The following is a 15,535-nucleotide window of genomic DNA, read 5'->3' as shown; positions in this document are numbered from 1 at the left end:
AAGTTTTCCTATTTTTTTTTTCTTATCGGAAAAATCGTTTGAAAATTTTTGGAAAAAATCATTGTATAACTTACAGATAATTGAAAGGATTTTATAAATTAGATTTTACCTCAAAAAATTACGAAAATTTTCATTTACGGAAATTTTTTTGGAAAATTTTGAGGAAAACTCTACTTGACGCTTCTCAGAATAGTAATAGAAGTGAGCATACAAATTTTCAAATCAATCGGTATAAAAATATCATAATAAAATCAGTTTGAAAATTGTTACCGAGACCTAAAATGCGCAGGCAAGTGGTACATTTGACCCCGTTTTATGGCTCTCTGTACCAACCCAGCTGTCCGCCCTTTTGGATTTAGAGTTTTTAGGGGCTAAATAATGAGCCATGAAAATGGCGGACATATTACTTATCGTTAATTTTTCCCCAAAAAATTGCAATTTCACCCCTGTCCGCCACCCCTTATGTATCCACTCTGGCGTCCGCCCTTTGGGATTTCGTCTGGTTATACCAAGATCTTACTCTGGGCAAATTTTCAGCCATATTATCGATCGTTAATTTTTCTGAAAAAAATTACAACTTCATCCCTGTATAGCAACCCCCTGTACCACGAGGGGCGTCCGCCTGTAAGGCAAAGTCTTAACCCAGTTACAATGAATATATTCCAATAGAGAAATGTCATATTACTGATCTGTTCAAAATTTCGGCTCTATCTCTTGGACTATAAGGAAGCGATAAGTGGTTTGACAGCATAATAACTGCTTGTGTAGTCTAGTTTTCACAGTGATTCTAGGCAACCTATTTGGGTGGAGTTTTGACTTATTCTTGAATGAATTCAGAATCCAGCAGCCCGCTGAAGTATTGGATTTTTATAATATAATTATTTGACAACCTTTTGTTGGCCAACCACCTAGAGCGGAGTTGAGCCGAAATACATTGATTTCGTATGTTCCGTTTTAAATTCGTTCAATCTGTATATTAACGTAAATGTTGCTTAGACTTGTGGAGGTTTTTTTGGTGAAGAATACTGCCGAAGTTTTTGGTGCTGAAAGTTCGAAACCTCTAGTGGCTGACCATTCTTTTGGTTTAGCATTGATTGCAATGTATATGTCATTAATTTATTGTTTTTACCTTTGATGTAAACAACAAGATCGTCTGCGAATAATCGAACTTTTAGGAGTAAGTAATGAACCTTGTGGAATTCCATTTTCTGCATATTTTTTTTGTTATAGCAAACTTTCTTTTTAACACAGATTTTTTATACGGGATTAAGCCATAATTGATTGTAATGAAAATTACATATTTGCTGTGATACGGTTTTCAATTCGGCAATTTCAGGATGGTGTTATTTTTGCAATTTTGCTTAACTTACTTGTTGACTTGCCTGACGTAAATTTTTTAAAACAAGGATTACTTTATTGCTATATAGGATGTCTTAATAAAAACACCAACCACTTCTGCTATAACTAGACGCCATAGTGATCTGTACATAATTTATACGTGAAGCTATAGTTAGAATGAAGTGAAAAATTGTCAAATCCAATTATTTTCAGAGATAAATCTAAAGGCAGTCTACGTATATAAAAATACTGCATAAGAAGTATGCATACCAGGTATATTTCAACCTTCTGCATAAGGAAAATAAGTCAATCTTTTAATTTTTTCCCACTAATTTTGAAGCAGTTAAGCAGTTTCTAAATTTTATGAATCCTTTCGTATATCTAGAATTATTTTTAAGATAGATGATTGTGTACCCTGTTAACAAACAGCCTGTGTCAACTACGAACGATAATTGTACTTAAAAACATTCTTAAAGTTTAAAATCTAAAGCTCAATGTGGATTTTTCGGCCGCTAGAAGTGTTTAGTTGTGGACCGTCATCGTCCGATGAGTCGGAGTCGTGGTACGGCCTTAAATCATCTATGTCATCATCTTCGTAGAGCTAAAAGAAACAAATTTAATTAAAATATTTCAATAACAAAGTTAGTCGGTAATTTTTCTGTAGCAGTGACAAAATAGGTTTGTAAAGTCGTTTGTGGTTATTTTTTAAATTATTGGCACACAAATCGTTAACAGTTTGTCTGTTTTACTCTAAGCTCTAAAGAAACCAAAAAAGTCATGTACACATATAGGTACCATTTTTCAAAGTAAAAACTTGGCACGTTACAATTTATATAAAGTGACGTCACATATATTTAAAATTTCCAGAACGTCAACCTTAGAGTTCAAATTTTCCTAACATAGCGTAATAATACGAAACCCATACGGAACTGCTCGATCTTTCATAGGCGTCAACATGGTATAATAATCAGGAAAATGTAATCATCATTATGTTGAGAATTTTATAATTATATTGATTAAAAAACCAAAACATTTGTTATTATTAATTATATAAATTTTATTAAATAACTCTTTAAGTCTAATATTCCAGAAAATAATAATTTTAATTAAATAGATTAAACAATTGTACGCAACGGATATGAAAATACTTCAAATTTTAATGACAGTGTGGCAAAATTGTTTAAAGTGTTGCCGCTTTTTTAGAGTAAGAATTTTGTTTATGTTTTGATTTCTTACATAATTAAGTGATTCAGAAAGTGTTTTTAATATTTAACCATTCTACATACTTTGTTCAAAATACACGATTTTAGAAATATTCCAGTAAGGAATCCCACCATCGAAAAATGTATAACATAGAATTAATTTGTATGCTTTACTGCTGTACATTAATATGAATATACACACTTTATGTAGCGAAACGTCGAAAAAAGTTGTTTTATTTTTCAATAATCAGAAAACCTATATCCAAGATAAAATAAAAACATTGTTAACTACACAAATTATAATATAAAGTGCCAAATATGCATGCTTATATATATTTGATTGCCTCTATATTTGATATTAACCGACTAACAGGGTAGGCGTTAGTGTTCTAATAGAAACTTTGCTTCGCACGTGACGTCACACAGTGCGAGAGAGATAGAGCTAGCGTGCGCAATAGCATACCGGTATTTGTGTGTCGTGTGTGCTTCTATACCGGAATCCCCTTACGCAATTGGTTTAAAATAAGAGCACTTTTTTAATTTCAGGGTATAAAAATCGGCAGCATCCGACGTGTGCTGAATGGTAGTGTGGCATTTATACCCAATCAAAAAAAAATCGAACCTTTAAACATAGAAGCATACATGCTCATTAATCCAGCTTATGGCAACTTATCCAATGCTGGACGACGGGCACTTCTCACTTCAGTAGTTTTGGATAGTTTAAAAAATGATTTTAATTTTAATTTTTTAATTTTTTTTTTTAAATATTTCCATTATTGGAAATAATAATAACGGCATAATAATATTTGATATAATTTCAAACATAATATAAATCTTTGATCCATTCGCCAATAAATATATTTAAAATATTATATTAATATTTTAAGTTTATGCGTATACCGTTATTTAGCTTTTTTACCTGTTTTAAGTTGCCCCATTAATTTTTACCTTTGTAACGGATGTACTCTATATACGTGCATCATATAGTTATATTATATACGTAGATCAAGTCAAGTCTTCTTTAACCCTTAACTGGTCCGGCGTCGTCTGACAGACGATTCCATATTTTTAATTATATTTTATTTAAAATTGGCACTGCCCACAGGCAAGTCCATCTATCTAATCCTTAAACTATTGGAGCTTGACAAGTGGGTGTATTTGCGACAAGTTTCTCTCAGTTTCTAAAAAGTTATCGCAAAAATTAGATCGAGAGTAGTTCCTCAGACGACGCCGGACTGTTGGTGTGACTTTTTTGTGTGGTGCATTTTTCATCATCATGCATCAAAAGGAGTGCGTTTCGGTGATGACGATTATGAGACAACTCTTTTAAAGTGGTACAATAGGGAATGTGATGTAGAAGATACTTCGGAAGACCATAACATTGAATATGAACACGATACATGTTCGTAATTTTCTGATTATGACGAGCCTACAGATTGTGATGAATTAGCAGTAAGTGATAGTGATAAAACCTATGTTTATGGTAAAAATCGACACAGGTGGTGTACGTCAGAAGTTATCCCCTCATCTAGAAGACGTAAACACAACATTGTCATAAAAGTGCTAACTCTAAAAACAAAGGCAAAATGCTCGGCGAGACTGCGATACCCTTGTCTGTTTGGAATATGTTGTTTAGTAATATCATTCTACAACATATTAAGCAGAATACAAACACAAAATTACGATCAATGCTTGAGAAATATTCTGCTAGGTCTATCCATCATCTTAGAGAAATGGATGTTATTGAGTTAAGAGCATTTTTGGGAATCCTTGTTTACACTGCCATTTTCAACTCCAGTACGAAAATATAGACCGTTTATTTGCAACACATGGAACTGGAAGAGAAATCTTCAAATCAGTCATGATTTGCATGATCAAAAAAGATTTGCTGTTCTCTTACTTGCTATCCGATTCAACAATCCTGAAGACAGGGAGGGACGCAAAAAAGATGATCCAACTGCAGCTATTTCATTTACATTCAATACTTTCATAGAAAATTGTCAAAGTGTATACGGACTTGGTCAATCTGCCACAATTGATGAACTGCTTGTAAGTAATCGAGGTAAATATCGGTTTAAAATGTACATGCCTAACAAACCGGCTAAATACGGACTCAAAATACAGTGTCTTACGGATGCACGTAATGGTTATTTGTAAAATGCTTATATCTACAGCGGAAAAGACTTAGATGGATTTGGTATCAGTGACGAGTACAAAAAATTCCTAAATCCTACACAAGCTGTGTTGCGCTTAGCTGAACCGCTCTTTGATAGCAACCGAAATATCACAGCTGATACTTGGTACTCTTTTATTCCATTAGTGGATATTTTACAAACGAAGAACTTAACTTATGTGGGCATACTGAAAAAAAAATAAGGCTAAAATACTTTACCATCTTTTCTGCCCAACAGAAACAGACCTGCAGGGTCAACAATTTATGGATTTAGGGAAGAATGTACCTTAATTTCTCATGTAGGAAAAGTGGGAAAGGCTACAGTACTTATATCTTCAATGCATAGTAGACGTTATAGTGATCCCTCTACTGAAAAACCAGAAATTATTTCTTAGTATAATGAGAATAAGGGAGGTGTAGATTCCCTAGATGAGAAATGCTCCAAAAGCACCTCAATCCGTCGAACCCAAAGATGGCCCTTAACAATTTTTTCTTCATATTGGACATTTCTATAGCAAATTCATATATTGTACATCAGTGTTAGAAAAACAATCCAGTAATAAAAGAAAAAAGGGTTTTTGCTTTGGAGTTGGCTATGCAGTTAGTGCAAGATCACATGAAAAGACGAATGACGAACATTTCACGTCTTACAATTAGCCAAATACTTGGATTTCAAGAAGAACAAGAGGACAATCAGACGGATGTTCATATTTTAGAAAAACGCAAGATTTGCAGTTTGTGTCCGAGTAGAAATAGCAGAATGACAAAATACCTGTGCTTGCGTTGCAAAAAGCCTGTTTGTTTGGGATGTTCAAAACCACTACCTATGTAAAAATTGCATATAAAATTGGTAAAGTTTGACTGATGCTGGAAACAAACATTTTTGATCAATTTTTATTTTACCTAGTTTTTTTGTTTAGTGTGCAGTTTGATCATTTATCCTAGAAATACATTTTTTTTCATAGTGTTTTTTATATCTTTTTTTTTTAATTTCTTTACAAAACTATGTACTTTTTCACAAATATTTGTATGGATGTCAGTTTTATTTTAATATTAATTTCTTAACCCAAATAATGCCCAAATCTAATACGTTCAATATATACGTTAAATATATACGTTAAATATATCAGGGTATGTTTGTAATATTTTTTCTTAATTAAAAAATTATTTTTGAGTGTTGTTTAGCTTTCATGAAAACAGTAGTTTCGCAGACTACGCCGGACCAGTTATGCTACTGCTACAGTACCGGACCAGTTAAGGGTTAATGTAATTTTTATTCCAAAAATAATTAAAAAATGCCATTGATGTTACTAAAAGATAGAGCACTTTTTGAACTTATTTGTAATAATTGTACTTTAATTAAAAAATATTAGCGTTACAAAAAAAGTAAAACATAATTTATAAATGAACATAATATGTTCATTTTTTTTATTTATTTTCAACAAAGATATTGTTGATTGAATTTTCAAAAGTGCACTTAAAAATAAAATAAAATAAAAATTGCTACTTTTAACACAACACAAGTTTTTACCCTTACAAGTACTTAATATTATTCTAGCATTTAAATCTAAAAGTAATTGAAATTTAAATGATTATATAAATTTTTATGACGAAAAATATTGTTTGATTTCAAAAACTATAGGCGTTTATCTTTAAATATACTTTTCTAATTTAAATAATTTATAATTTACTGTGCAAATTTATTCATATTAAAATTGATGTTTTTATGTACATTTTATGTCTTTTTTGTAAATTTTTATGTTTGGTAATTGTCCCCAATTAAATTAAAAAGGTAGTTAATTTAAAAATGTGTCAATACAACGTTATGCCGATAATAGTTTTCTAAAAAGAATTATTTTTTTTTCATTATTTTTGTAAATACATTCCAATATATGAAAACTCAATCCTTTTTTTTTAAGAAATACTCAAGGAATGTATTTTTTTTATTTAATAATAGACACTTTCATCTACCTATTATCAAATTTTCATCCTCGCGATCATAAAATCCGTGCCACATTGAAAATCACAGTTATTTCGTTTTTAACGAGTTTTATCGTAAATAAGAACATAAATACAAACTAATGCATGTTTCTGAGAATTGTTGTCGGCTTAGAGGTTTTCTTTGTAACAAAGAATTTCAATAGTGCCGATTTCGCGGAAAACTATACACTTCCCAAAATGAACGGTACCTGTAACTGCCGCTTTTTTTACATGTCTCATTTGTGCTGCGACTTTCTATTCAAACGCAACGAACAAACGTTTATTATTGCCACCATTAGTGTTTATTAGTGCCATTATTAGTATTTATTATTGTTTCTTTTTTGTCAAAAATGCCTTTGACTGTCGTTAAAACGGCACGAACTGTTGCGCTTGTGGAAGACGGTCACACTCAACGGCCAGTCACAAGAACTGTGGGCGTAAGCCTTTCTACGGTTCAAGAAGTGCTTCAACGATTTCAAGAGACGGGTTTGCTAACCGGGCGACCTAGTTCTGGACGAAGAAGAACGACCACGGCACAAGATGACCGTTTCCTTGTGTTGCAGGCTTTACTAAACCGGATCTCAACTGCGGTTATGCATCTAAATTGTCTTTAATAGTACGAAATCGCAATGTTATCGTTGCAACAGTCAGGAGAAGACTTGGTTCTTCTGGACTATCTTCTCGGGTAATGGCTACAGAACCGCTACTTCGCCGAGCACATCGAGTTGCACGACTCGCTTTTGCTCGACAATACGCGCTTGAGGAATTAACGATTGGAGCACAGTGTTATTCTCAGATGAATTCCGTTTCTGCCCAACTGGATCCGATGGACGTGTAAGAGTTTGAAGGAGAACCGGTAAACAGTTTTCACAAGCTTGCATTGCTCCAAGAATGCCATTTGGTAGAGGCTCGGTCATGGCTTGGGGAGGTGCATCTTCCGACTTCCCCACAGAATTACACTTCATCGAAAATGGGTCCTTAACTGCACGAATGTACGTTACGGAGATTATGAAAGAACATGTTATGCCCACCATGCCCGCGACCGCACGTTGCCAGGATCAGTATGCAATACTTGGAATTACGAGGTTACCTTGGGCAGCTAGGTCTCCGAATCTGAATCCCATCTCTGAGACGATTTGAAAAACGTATTCAAACCCATACACCTCCTAAACATACCACAACATGTAATCCGAAGAAAAATTGAGAGTATGCCCCGTCGTCTGCAAAAGGTCATTAGAGCAAGGGAAGGCAATACACGATATTAGTTATTGAAATTTTACTGATATTTTATCACGTTCTGTATTTTCCATGATTTTTCGTATGCCTATTTTATCAACAATTTGGTTTGTTCAATAAAAATAATAAAAACCGTGTTTTTTTCTTTCAAGACCAACATTGATGACAAATAAAAAATACATTAGCCTAAAATAGGTGACCCAGATTTTATGATCGCGAGTGTATTTTTTTATGGACATAGTGTTTTTTGATCGGGCTATTAGTAGAGTTCCTGGTTCCTATTTTTATTTCGTTTTGATATTAGTTCCCATGGTCTTTTCTGTTTGATAGATTTTTAAAATATCTTCTCTTATCTATCTGCCTATAATACTTTCATTCTCGCAGAGAATGTGACCGTCATTTTTATTTATTTGTTTTGGTATTTGTTTTGTGTTTCGGATCTTAAATTTCTAAGAGTATCTTAGAATAACTTTTGATTGCAGTGGGAGTCTTCTTAAACTTTACTTTCAATCCACCCAACTTTTCTTTTCGCTTCTATCACCTTTACCTATCTTGTACTAGCAAACATTAACTAAATCTGTAATATGCACCTTTTTATTACGAACAATTTAGTTATGTTAAATCTTCCCATTAAAAGTATTCGTAACGATTTCAAAATGTTTTTGTCCATGAGCAAGTAAAAAAACAATAGAAAATAGACATATCATCTTAATGCGCTCCAAAACGATTTAACCTTTTTTAATTCATATATGACCTCGGTTCTCACTCGTGAGAGATATTTTTATTGCGACTAACTATACAATATAATGCAACTATAATGAAGCGGCTAGTGCATCAAAAAGGCAACAAATATATGTATATATTGGATATTAAATTAGGTTAGATATTAGATTACAAATGAGTAATACAGTTTTAATCACAGACCATGAGTATGTATGGTTTGTGGTTTTAATATTATTTCATGTAAATCTGTTTTAAATATTTTTTTAATACAACTCAACAATTACTATTGTTATTTTCTTCAGGGAGGAATGACTTATTATAAGTATATAAGAAACAAATGAATCGCAGTCTTCTTCTTCTTCTCGTAGCACTACAACCCGAGGTGGGTTTTGGCTGACTGCACAACTTGCTTCCATCTTGAACGGTCGTCCATAATAGTTGGGTCAGTGGGTAGCCCGATTGTTCTTAGATCTGACCATATATTGTCTCTCCATCGCATTCGTGGACATCCTTCTTTCTGTGGGGGCTTCCTCCCATATTAGCTTGGCAAGGCGGTTATTAGGGAGTCTATGGACATGGCCAGCCCATCTTAGACGTTGGGAGTTAATCTCTTGGACCTATACTCGCTCTATACATCTGCTTGACCTCAGCATTTGATCTCATTCGGTATGGGTTGCTACTAATGTTGTGATAAGGCCCAAAGATTTTTCTGAGGATTTTCCTCTCAAAACATCTAAGTGTTCTTTCAGTTTCTTTGGTCAGGGTCCACGTCTCACACCCATACATGAGCACCGGTCTAATCACCGTTTTCTTCTTCTTCTTCGTCTAGCCATTCACGTCCACATCTGAACATAAGCCTCTTCAAGTCTTCCTTTCCATTGTTTTTTATTGTACGCTACTGGTAGCCAATTTTTCCCGGCAGTCCTTTTCAGATCATCTGTCCATCTCCAATCACCGTTTTATATATTCTAATTTATGATGTTCGTGTTAGGCTTTTAGATTTAATAGTATTGTGGAGGCTGTACAAACATCTGTTTGCTGCCTGAATGCTTCCTTTAATCTCTTCCGCGATATCGTTATCTGCAGTAATTGTTGCTCCGAGATATTTAAAACTCTCCACTCTTTCAAAGTTATATGGGTCTATTGTAACATTTTGCCCTATTCTATCTCGCCCCTTTTGTCTGTTGATGCACATGTATTTGGTTTTCTCTTCGTTTACCCTTAGACCAGTTTTCTTTGACTCTACCTCCAATTTATTAAAAGTCTCCTTCAGATTGGTGACTGTGTTTCCCTCAATGTCAATGTCATCTGCGTATGCTAGTATTAGCATATATTCAATCTGCAAACTGCTGTCTATTCGCACTGGATAAGCTCATAAAATCAAAAAATCTTACAATAAGTTCAAAGATCAAAATCTATAAATCCATCGTCAGACCTGTAATAACATACAGATGCGAAACGTGGACCATGACCAAAGCAAACGAAGAAAAGCTCAGACGCTTTGAACGAAAAATACTTAGAAAAATTTTCGGACCTCGCCATGACATCACCACAAACCAGTATAAGATCAGAACCAATATCGAATTAAAAGCACTCTACAATGACACCGATATTGTCCAAGAAATTAAATCACAGCGACTAAGATAGGCAGGCCACGTGCACAGACTGCATAACGATAGACTTGTAAAACTGGTATGGGAAGAGATTCCCACAGGCAAAAGACCACTCGGACGTCCCAGAATGCGATGGGGAGATAACATCCAAGCAGATCTCCGGAAAATGAACATTCCATTTGACCCTAGGTTGATGGAAGACCGAACAAATTGGAAAAAAGTTGTACAGTCCGCCAAGACCCACCCAGGTTTGTAGCGCTACGTGATGATGATGATGATGTATGCTAGTATTAATTTTGGTCCACTTACTGTCAGTAATTCTGTTTTAAGTTGTGCTGCTCTTACTACTTTCTCCATGATGATATTAAAGAGGAGAGGTGACAGCGCATCTCCTTGTTTCAGGCCACTGCTTATTTCGAAATATTCTGAGAGTTTGTTACCTATCCGTATTCTGGATCTACAGCTATTCACACATAACTTAACAAGCTGGATAAGTTTTTTTGGAACTGAAAGTTCGGCCATTGTATTCCACATCTGATCCCCTTTAATGACAGTCGCTGTAAGATATATACTATAGAAACTTAAAAAGCGACGACGTTTGATCCCGTCTTTTTTACAACCGAATGCATTTGCTAAGTGTTTTAGTTGGGAAGCAGTTCGTTAGAAGCCGAAATTCTTTGCCGAAATTTAATTATTTTGAATAGTAATGTAGCAGTTCGTTAGTAGAGTTTAGAGTGTTGTCTGCTGTAATTTAATTGTTTTGAATACTGATGTGGCGTCCGTGGAACAATGTGGTTGAAACATTGCGTATGTTAACAATACTGATTTTGTAGAAAGTGCTGGTGACGTAATCGTACTCGTAAAGAAGATTCGAACACATTTAAATGCCGAAACACAGCAAGTATGTTTCAGTGTGTACATAAAAAATTAGGCTTCTATGAGAAGCTGTTAGTACCAGTAACTTTTGATTTAACATAAATTCCGCTTTCAACTGTATACAAAATAGTTCAAAATCGTAAAAAGAGGTATAACTACAAGTTTTTTGTAAGACCTATATATGTTTCATTGAAAACCACAATATACGATTACTATAGAAGTAATGGAATACCGGCAATAGAAATAATAAGAAAGAAATTGAAAACAAACGGTCGGGATATAAACTGCTGTGAGAAAACTCTTGAAAATTGGTTAAAGAAAATGGGCTTAAAACTTAAAACAATAAATAAACTTCAAACAGTTATGGAAAGCCACAGAATAGTCAACAGATCTAATATATACCTAGAACAACCAGCCACAGGACTGTTTATAGGTAATATCGCCCGCCTAAATAATAATCAAGCTGCAAATGACAATATTGAGTAAGAAGGTATTCGCCGTTTATAGTGTCCTGAGATGTATTTCGACATAAACCCCTTTGATCATGCATGGGATGTGCTCTCCAGAGCTATTCATGTCCGAAGGAATCCTCCTAGAACCCATCCTGAACTTACAATTGCCTGTAGATAAGAATGGAAAAATCGGTCACTGGAAATTATTAATCGACTTGTTAGCAGTATTAGAGCTCGAATGCAGGCTTACATCGATGTTCGTGGTGGAATTACACAATATTTAGATTGTTAAATACATTTTAATTAAACATACATTTTTTAATAATTAATTTTTTATTTATTTATTAAAAAAAAGAGTATTTCTTTAACAAAAAATACCTGTCAACGTTATGATATTTTTTTTTATAAATTTTGAGTGATGTATAACTTTTGAAACTATGTATATATTTCCAATTCTTTATTTCTCTTTACAATTATTACATTTCATATTTCTGTTTAAAAAATCACGTCGGCAATTATGAAATTGATCCTCTGAAGGTCAATTTCTATACATTTGATGTTAAAAATAAAACCTGACTGCATGCAATCTGTAGCGATCTCGTTACAATAGTAAAAAACGGTAAAATATAATGACGCCTAAAAAATATGTAATTAATACTCTTTTCAAACATTCTACAGTTTGGGGGTCATATGTGGCACACCCATAATGCTTTATTAGCTAACTTTAATCATCTTCTTAACAAATTTTAGTAACGTTTTTAAATCAAGGTTAAATGAATATATTTTAGAAAAACTTTAAAACATAAAGCGCCGAATGGAGTTTTTTATGGGAGTCTTTTTATGTCTCTTCATATGGAATGATATAATTGTTGTTCTCTGCGTAGTAATATTTATATTTTATACATGTTTATAATAAGATTGATTATCTCAGAACCGAATATATTTCTGCCACATTCTGAACTTATATTTCCCATAATATCCGTTATTATGTTTTTTCGTCTACAAGTTTCATCTTCTGCCTTTTGTCTATCACGCTTAAGATTTTATGAGTGATTTAAGGGGTCTAACTGTAAAAGTCACATTCCCCAGTTTTTAGTCAAATTAAGACATCATTTGTTTCATATTCCCTGTATTAAAATGGACATTTTTATGAGATTGTTTTACTTGAAACCGCACAATATCCTACTTAAAACACGCTTTGAAAGTGCCGTTTATTTACAAAATTCTCATTATCCTTCACAATAGTTTGAAAAACTTGTGTTCTCCTGTCCTGCCAATCAAAAGCGTTTATTTTAATCACATGGTATTAAATAGCTGTTGTTCGTGTATTAAAGTGAAAAGTGAGTGATGCTATACAACGTACTTTTTAAAGTGGTGTTTTATAAGTTTTCTTGTGAAAATGGATTTAGATATAAACACAGAAGATATTTTAAATGGTGAGGAACCAAGGAAAGTTATTGTAACACCTGACAAATGGAGAAGATCAAATACATAGAAAGATCGAAAAAGAAAATATACCAATATAACCTCACTCTTACCTCTTACTAAAATATTTGTTAGCTTATGTGAAAATATTTAATTAAAATTTTCAAATTAATTATGTTTAAAAACTATTTCCTTTGTCTCCTTACGATCTATTGCGAAGAAGTGCTCATCATTTTCTTTTTGAAGTCATTCAAAGGAAGCTTTCCAATGTAAAATGTTATCATGTACGGAAATTTAATCAACATTTTACAAATAAAAATCAAAATTTATTAGAACAATTTTATTTTGAAACTGATTATTACGGAGATTATTAAACGACGAAGGCCAAAAAACAACAAAAACAAGACGCAAAATGCTAGATCAAAATACTTCATTTCTAATAGCCAAAGGTGTATGGTTTCTGAATGCTTACAAAGATTTTTAAAAGCTTTGGGTAATGTTATTTATATAATATAGGGTTTATAACATAAGTAAGCAGTTTAATAATCTTGGTGAATTACCTAAGAAAAGATGTAAAGGTAATACAACAGGTGATAGAATGGTTACAACCTACAGAACTGGTTACCAAGTATTAACCATCTAAGCTTAATATCAAAAAAAAAAAATTGGTGGATGTACAATGTACAATTCAGGAATTACCCAAGATAGACTAAAGGTTAAGGAACCATACTTTAAAAACATTTTTAACCGGTTTTTTAATATGAGATTTGGCACTCCTAAAGTAGATTGTCTGCAGCTAGCAGATCAAATAAAATCATGTAAATATGATCAAATGATCAAATTAAATAACATTCTACATAATATAAAAAATTCTACAAACTTATAAAAAAGACAAGGATAACATGTTAATAATAACTTTTGATTGCCAAAAAAAACCACCTCTTTTTAAACTACCTGACCAAGCAACGTACTACAGTCGTCAGTTTTATTTGAACAAATTTTGTAGTGTTAAAGGGACCTCCTTTAAATTTGGCGCGGGTCTAGTGAGATTTTCTCTTGTCTCTATGATGGTTTAAACAGCCTTGGTATCCAACTCTACAGAACTATCCGCGTTATATGTGATGGTTGGGGTAATCAGATTAAAAACTCTATTTTGACGACTATGGTAGGCACATATTCTTACCAATCGATAGAGTTTTCGGAAACTCTATCGGGTGATAAGCCAGGGAAATATAAGACCAGAAGTAATTCCTAAAGACAACTATATTAGTAAAGAGTAAATATATTAAATGCCTTTTAAAAAAACACTATGGAAAAAGCTGGAGAGGAAACGCTAAGCTAGACATTTTTAAACATGTTTTGGATGGACCACATTGGTAATGTCCAACAATATCCCTTGTTTCACTACTCAGCTCTAAAATTCATATAATCATTATCCATGGTGTTGCCTGGTTTTTACCAAACTAATTTGCAAAAGTTTAAGATAAAATTCTAATCTCTAATAGTCTAGGAGCTAAGGGATAGATGACGTTTAAATAAAAATAATGTAAATTGATGGCTATTGAAGAACGGGCCAACATATATTCTTACCCGAGACCGGACGGACGTAAAATGTCAGCTTTTTTTTAGTCGTGTTCATCGTAAATAAAATAAAGTATGCAACTTGTAATTAATCTTATGCTTTTACATCGACAATACACTAAAATAAACGCTTTTTCTATGTTAACAATTCAATTTTTTGCTAAAGTGCAGTGATCCATCCCTACTAATCCCTATCCCTAAGAATGTTGATTATCCCATCCCTAATGTTGTTTATATCATCCCTAATATTACTGTTTTATGATGTAATGCCCGCTGATTTTTCTATATCGTTTCATTCTATTCACCAATATTCTTTTCAGCGACACAACGCAGCAACTATCCTCTATATAACATGAATAGTTTTGACTAAACCTTGTATATTAGAAGAAGTAACAGACGGAAAGATGATACGTCATAGTGTCTTTTTGTCAAAAGTATAGTCGAAAAGAAGACGGGATAGCTACCCAATGACAAGACGAATTGACAGTTGACAGACGAAAAAGAAATGACATGCATGACAGTCAAAACCGCCATCTTGAAAAGTGGTTCGTTCCCATTGGAGGAGCGGGCCGGCGGTAAGCATCAAGGGAATGCGGTCGATAATAAACATAGAAAAATTTACCGAATCTTAAAATGTTCGTTTTAAGTTATTCTATAACTTCAATTAGCCAGATTTTAGAAGTTTAGAAGTTAGATGATTTTGAGTATTTACTTTTTTATGTCATTTTTTATGTCTTTTGATGCGTAGATTCAATTTTTTGGGGGTACCAGGCTGAAAATCTGTCAGATAGTTTGTAATTTAATTGTTTCAATGATTGTATCTGATAAACTATTAGAGATGTTTAATTTTACCAAAAATAAAAATTGTTCCTTTTAAAAAAATAAACAAAATGGCAGTTCGAAAACTTTTATCTAATTGTTAGAACTGGAGTTATT

The 15,535-nt window shown here is 33.2% G+C and overlaps 1 protein-coding gene across 1 annotated transcript in view; it reads right to left on the bottom strand.

Moving 5' to 3' along the window:
* Positions 1-826: 826 nt before the first annotated feature.
* LOC140441185 (sodium- and chloride-dependent transporter XTRP3) overlaps positions 827-15,535 on the bottom strand; it is a 118,156-nt gene continuing 103,447 nt past the window's right edge. The window contains exon 11 of the mRNA XM_072531746.1: positions 827-1,939. Within this exon, the coding sequence (XP_072387847.1) occupies positions 1,823-1,939 (117 nt within the window). The 3' untranslated portion in view covers positions 827-1,822. The remainder of the gene's footprint in view (positions 1,940-15,535) is intronic.

This window comes from Diabrotica undecimpunctata, chromosome 5 (assembly GCF_040954645.1).
Source record: "Diabrotica undecimpunctata isolate CICGRU chromosome 5, icDiaUnde3, whole genome shotgun sequence".
Taxonomy (NCBI): domain Eukaryota; kingdom Metazoa; phylum Arthropoda; class Insecta; order Coleoptera; family Chrysomelidae; genus Diabrotica; species Diabrotica undecimpunctata.
The sequence above is the reverse complement of the archived record's forward strand: the minus strand, read 5'-3'. Positions and strand labels throughout refer to the sequence as shown.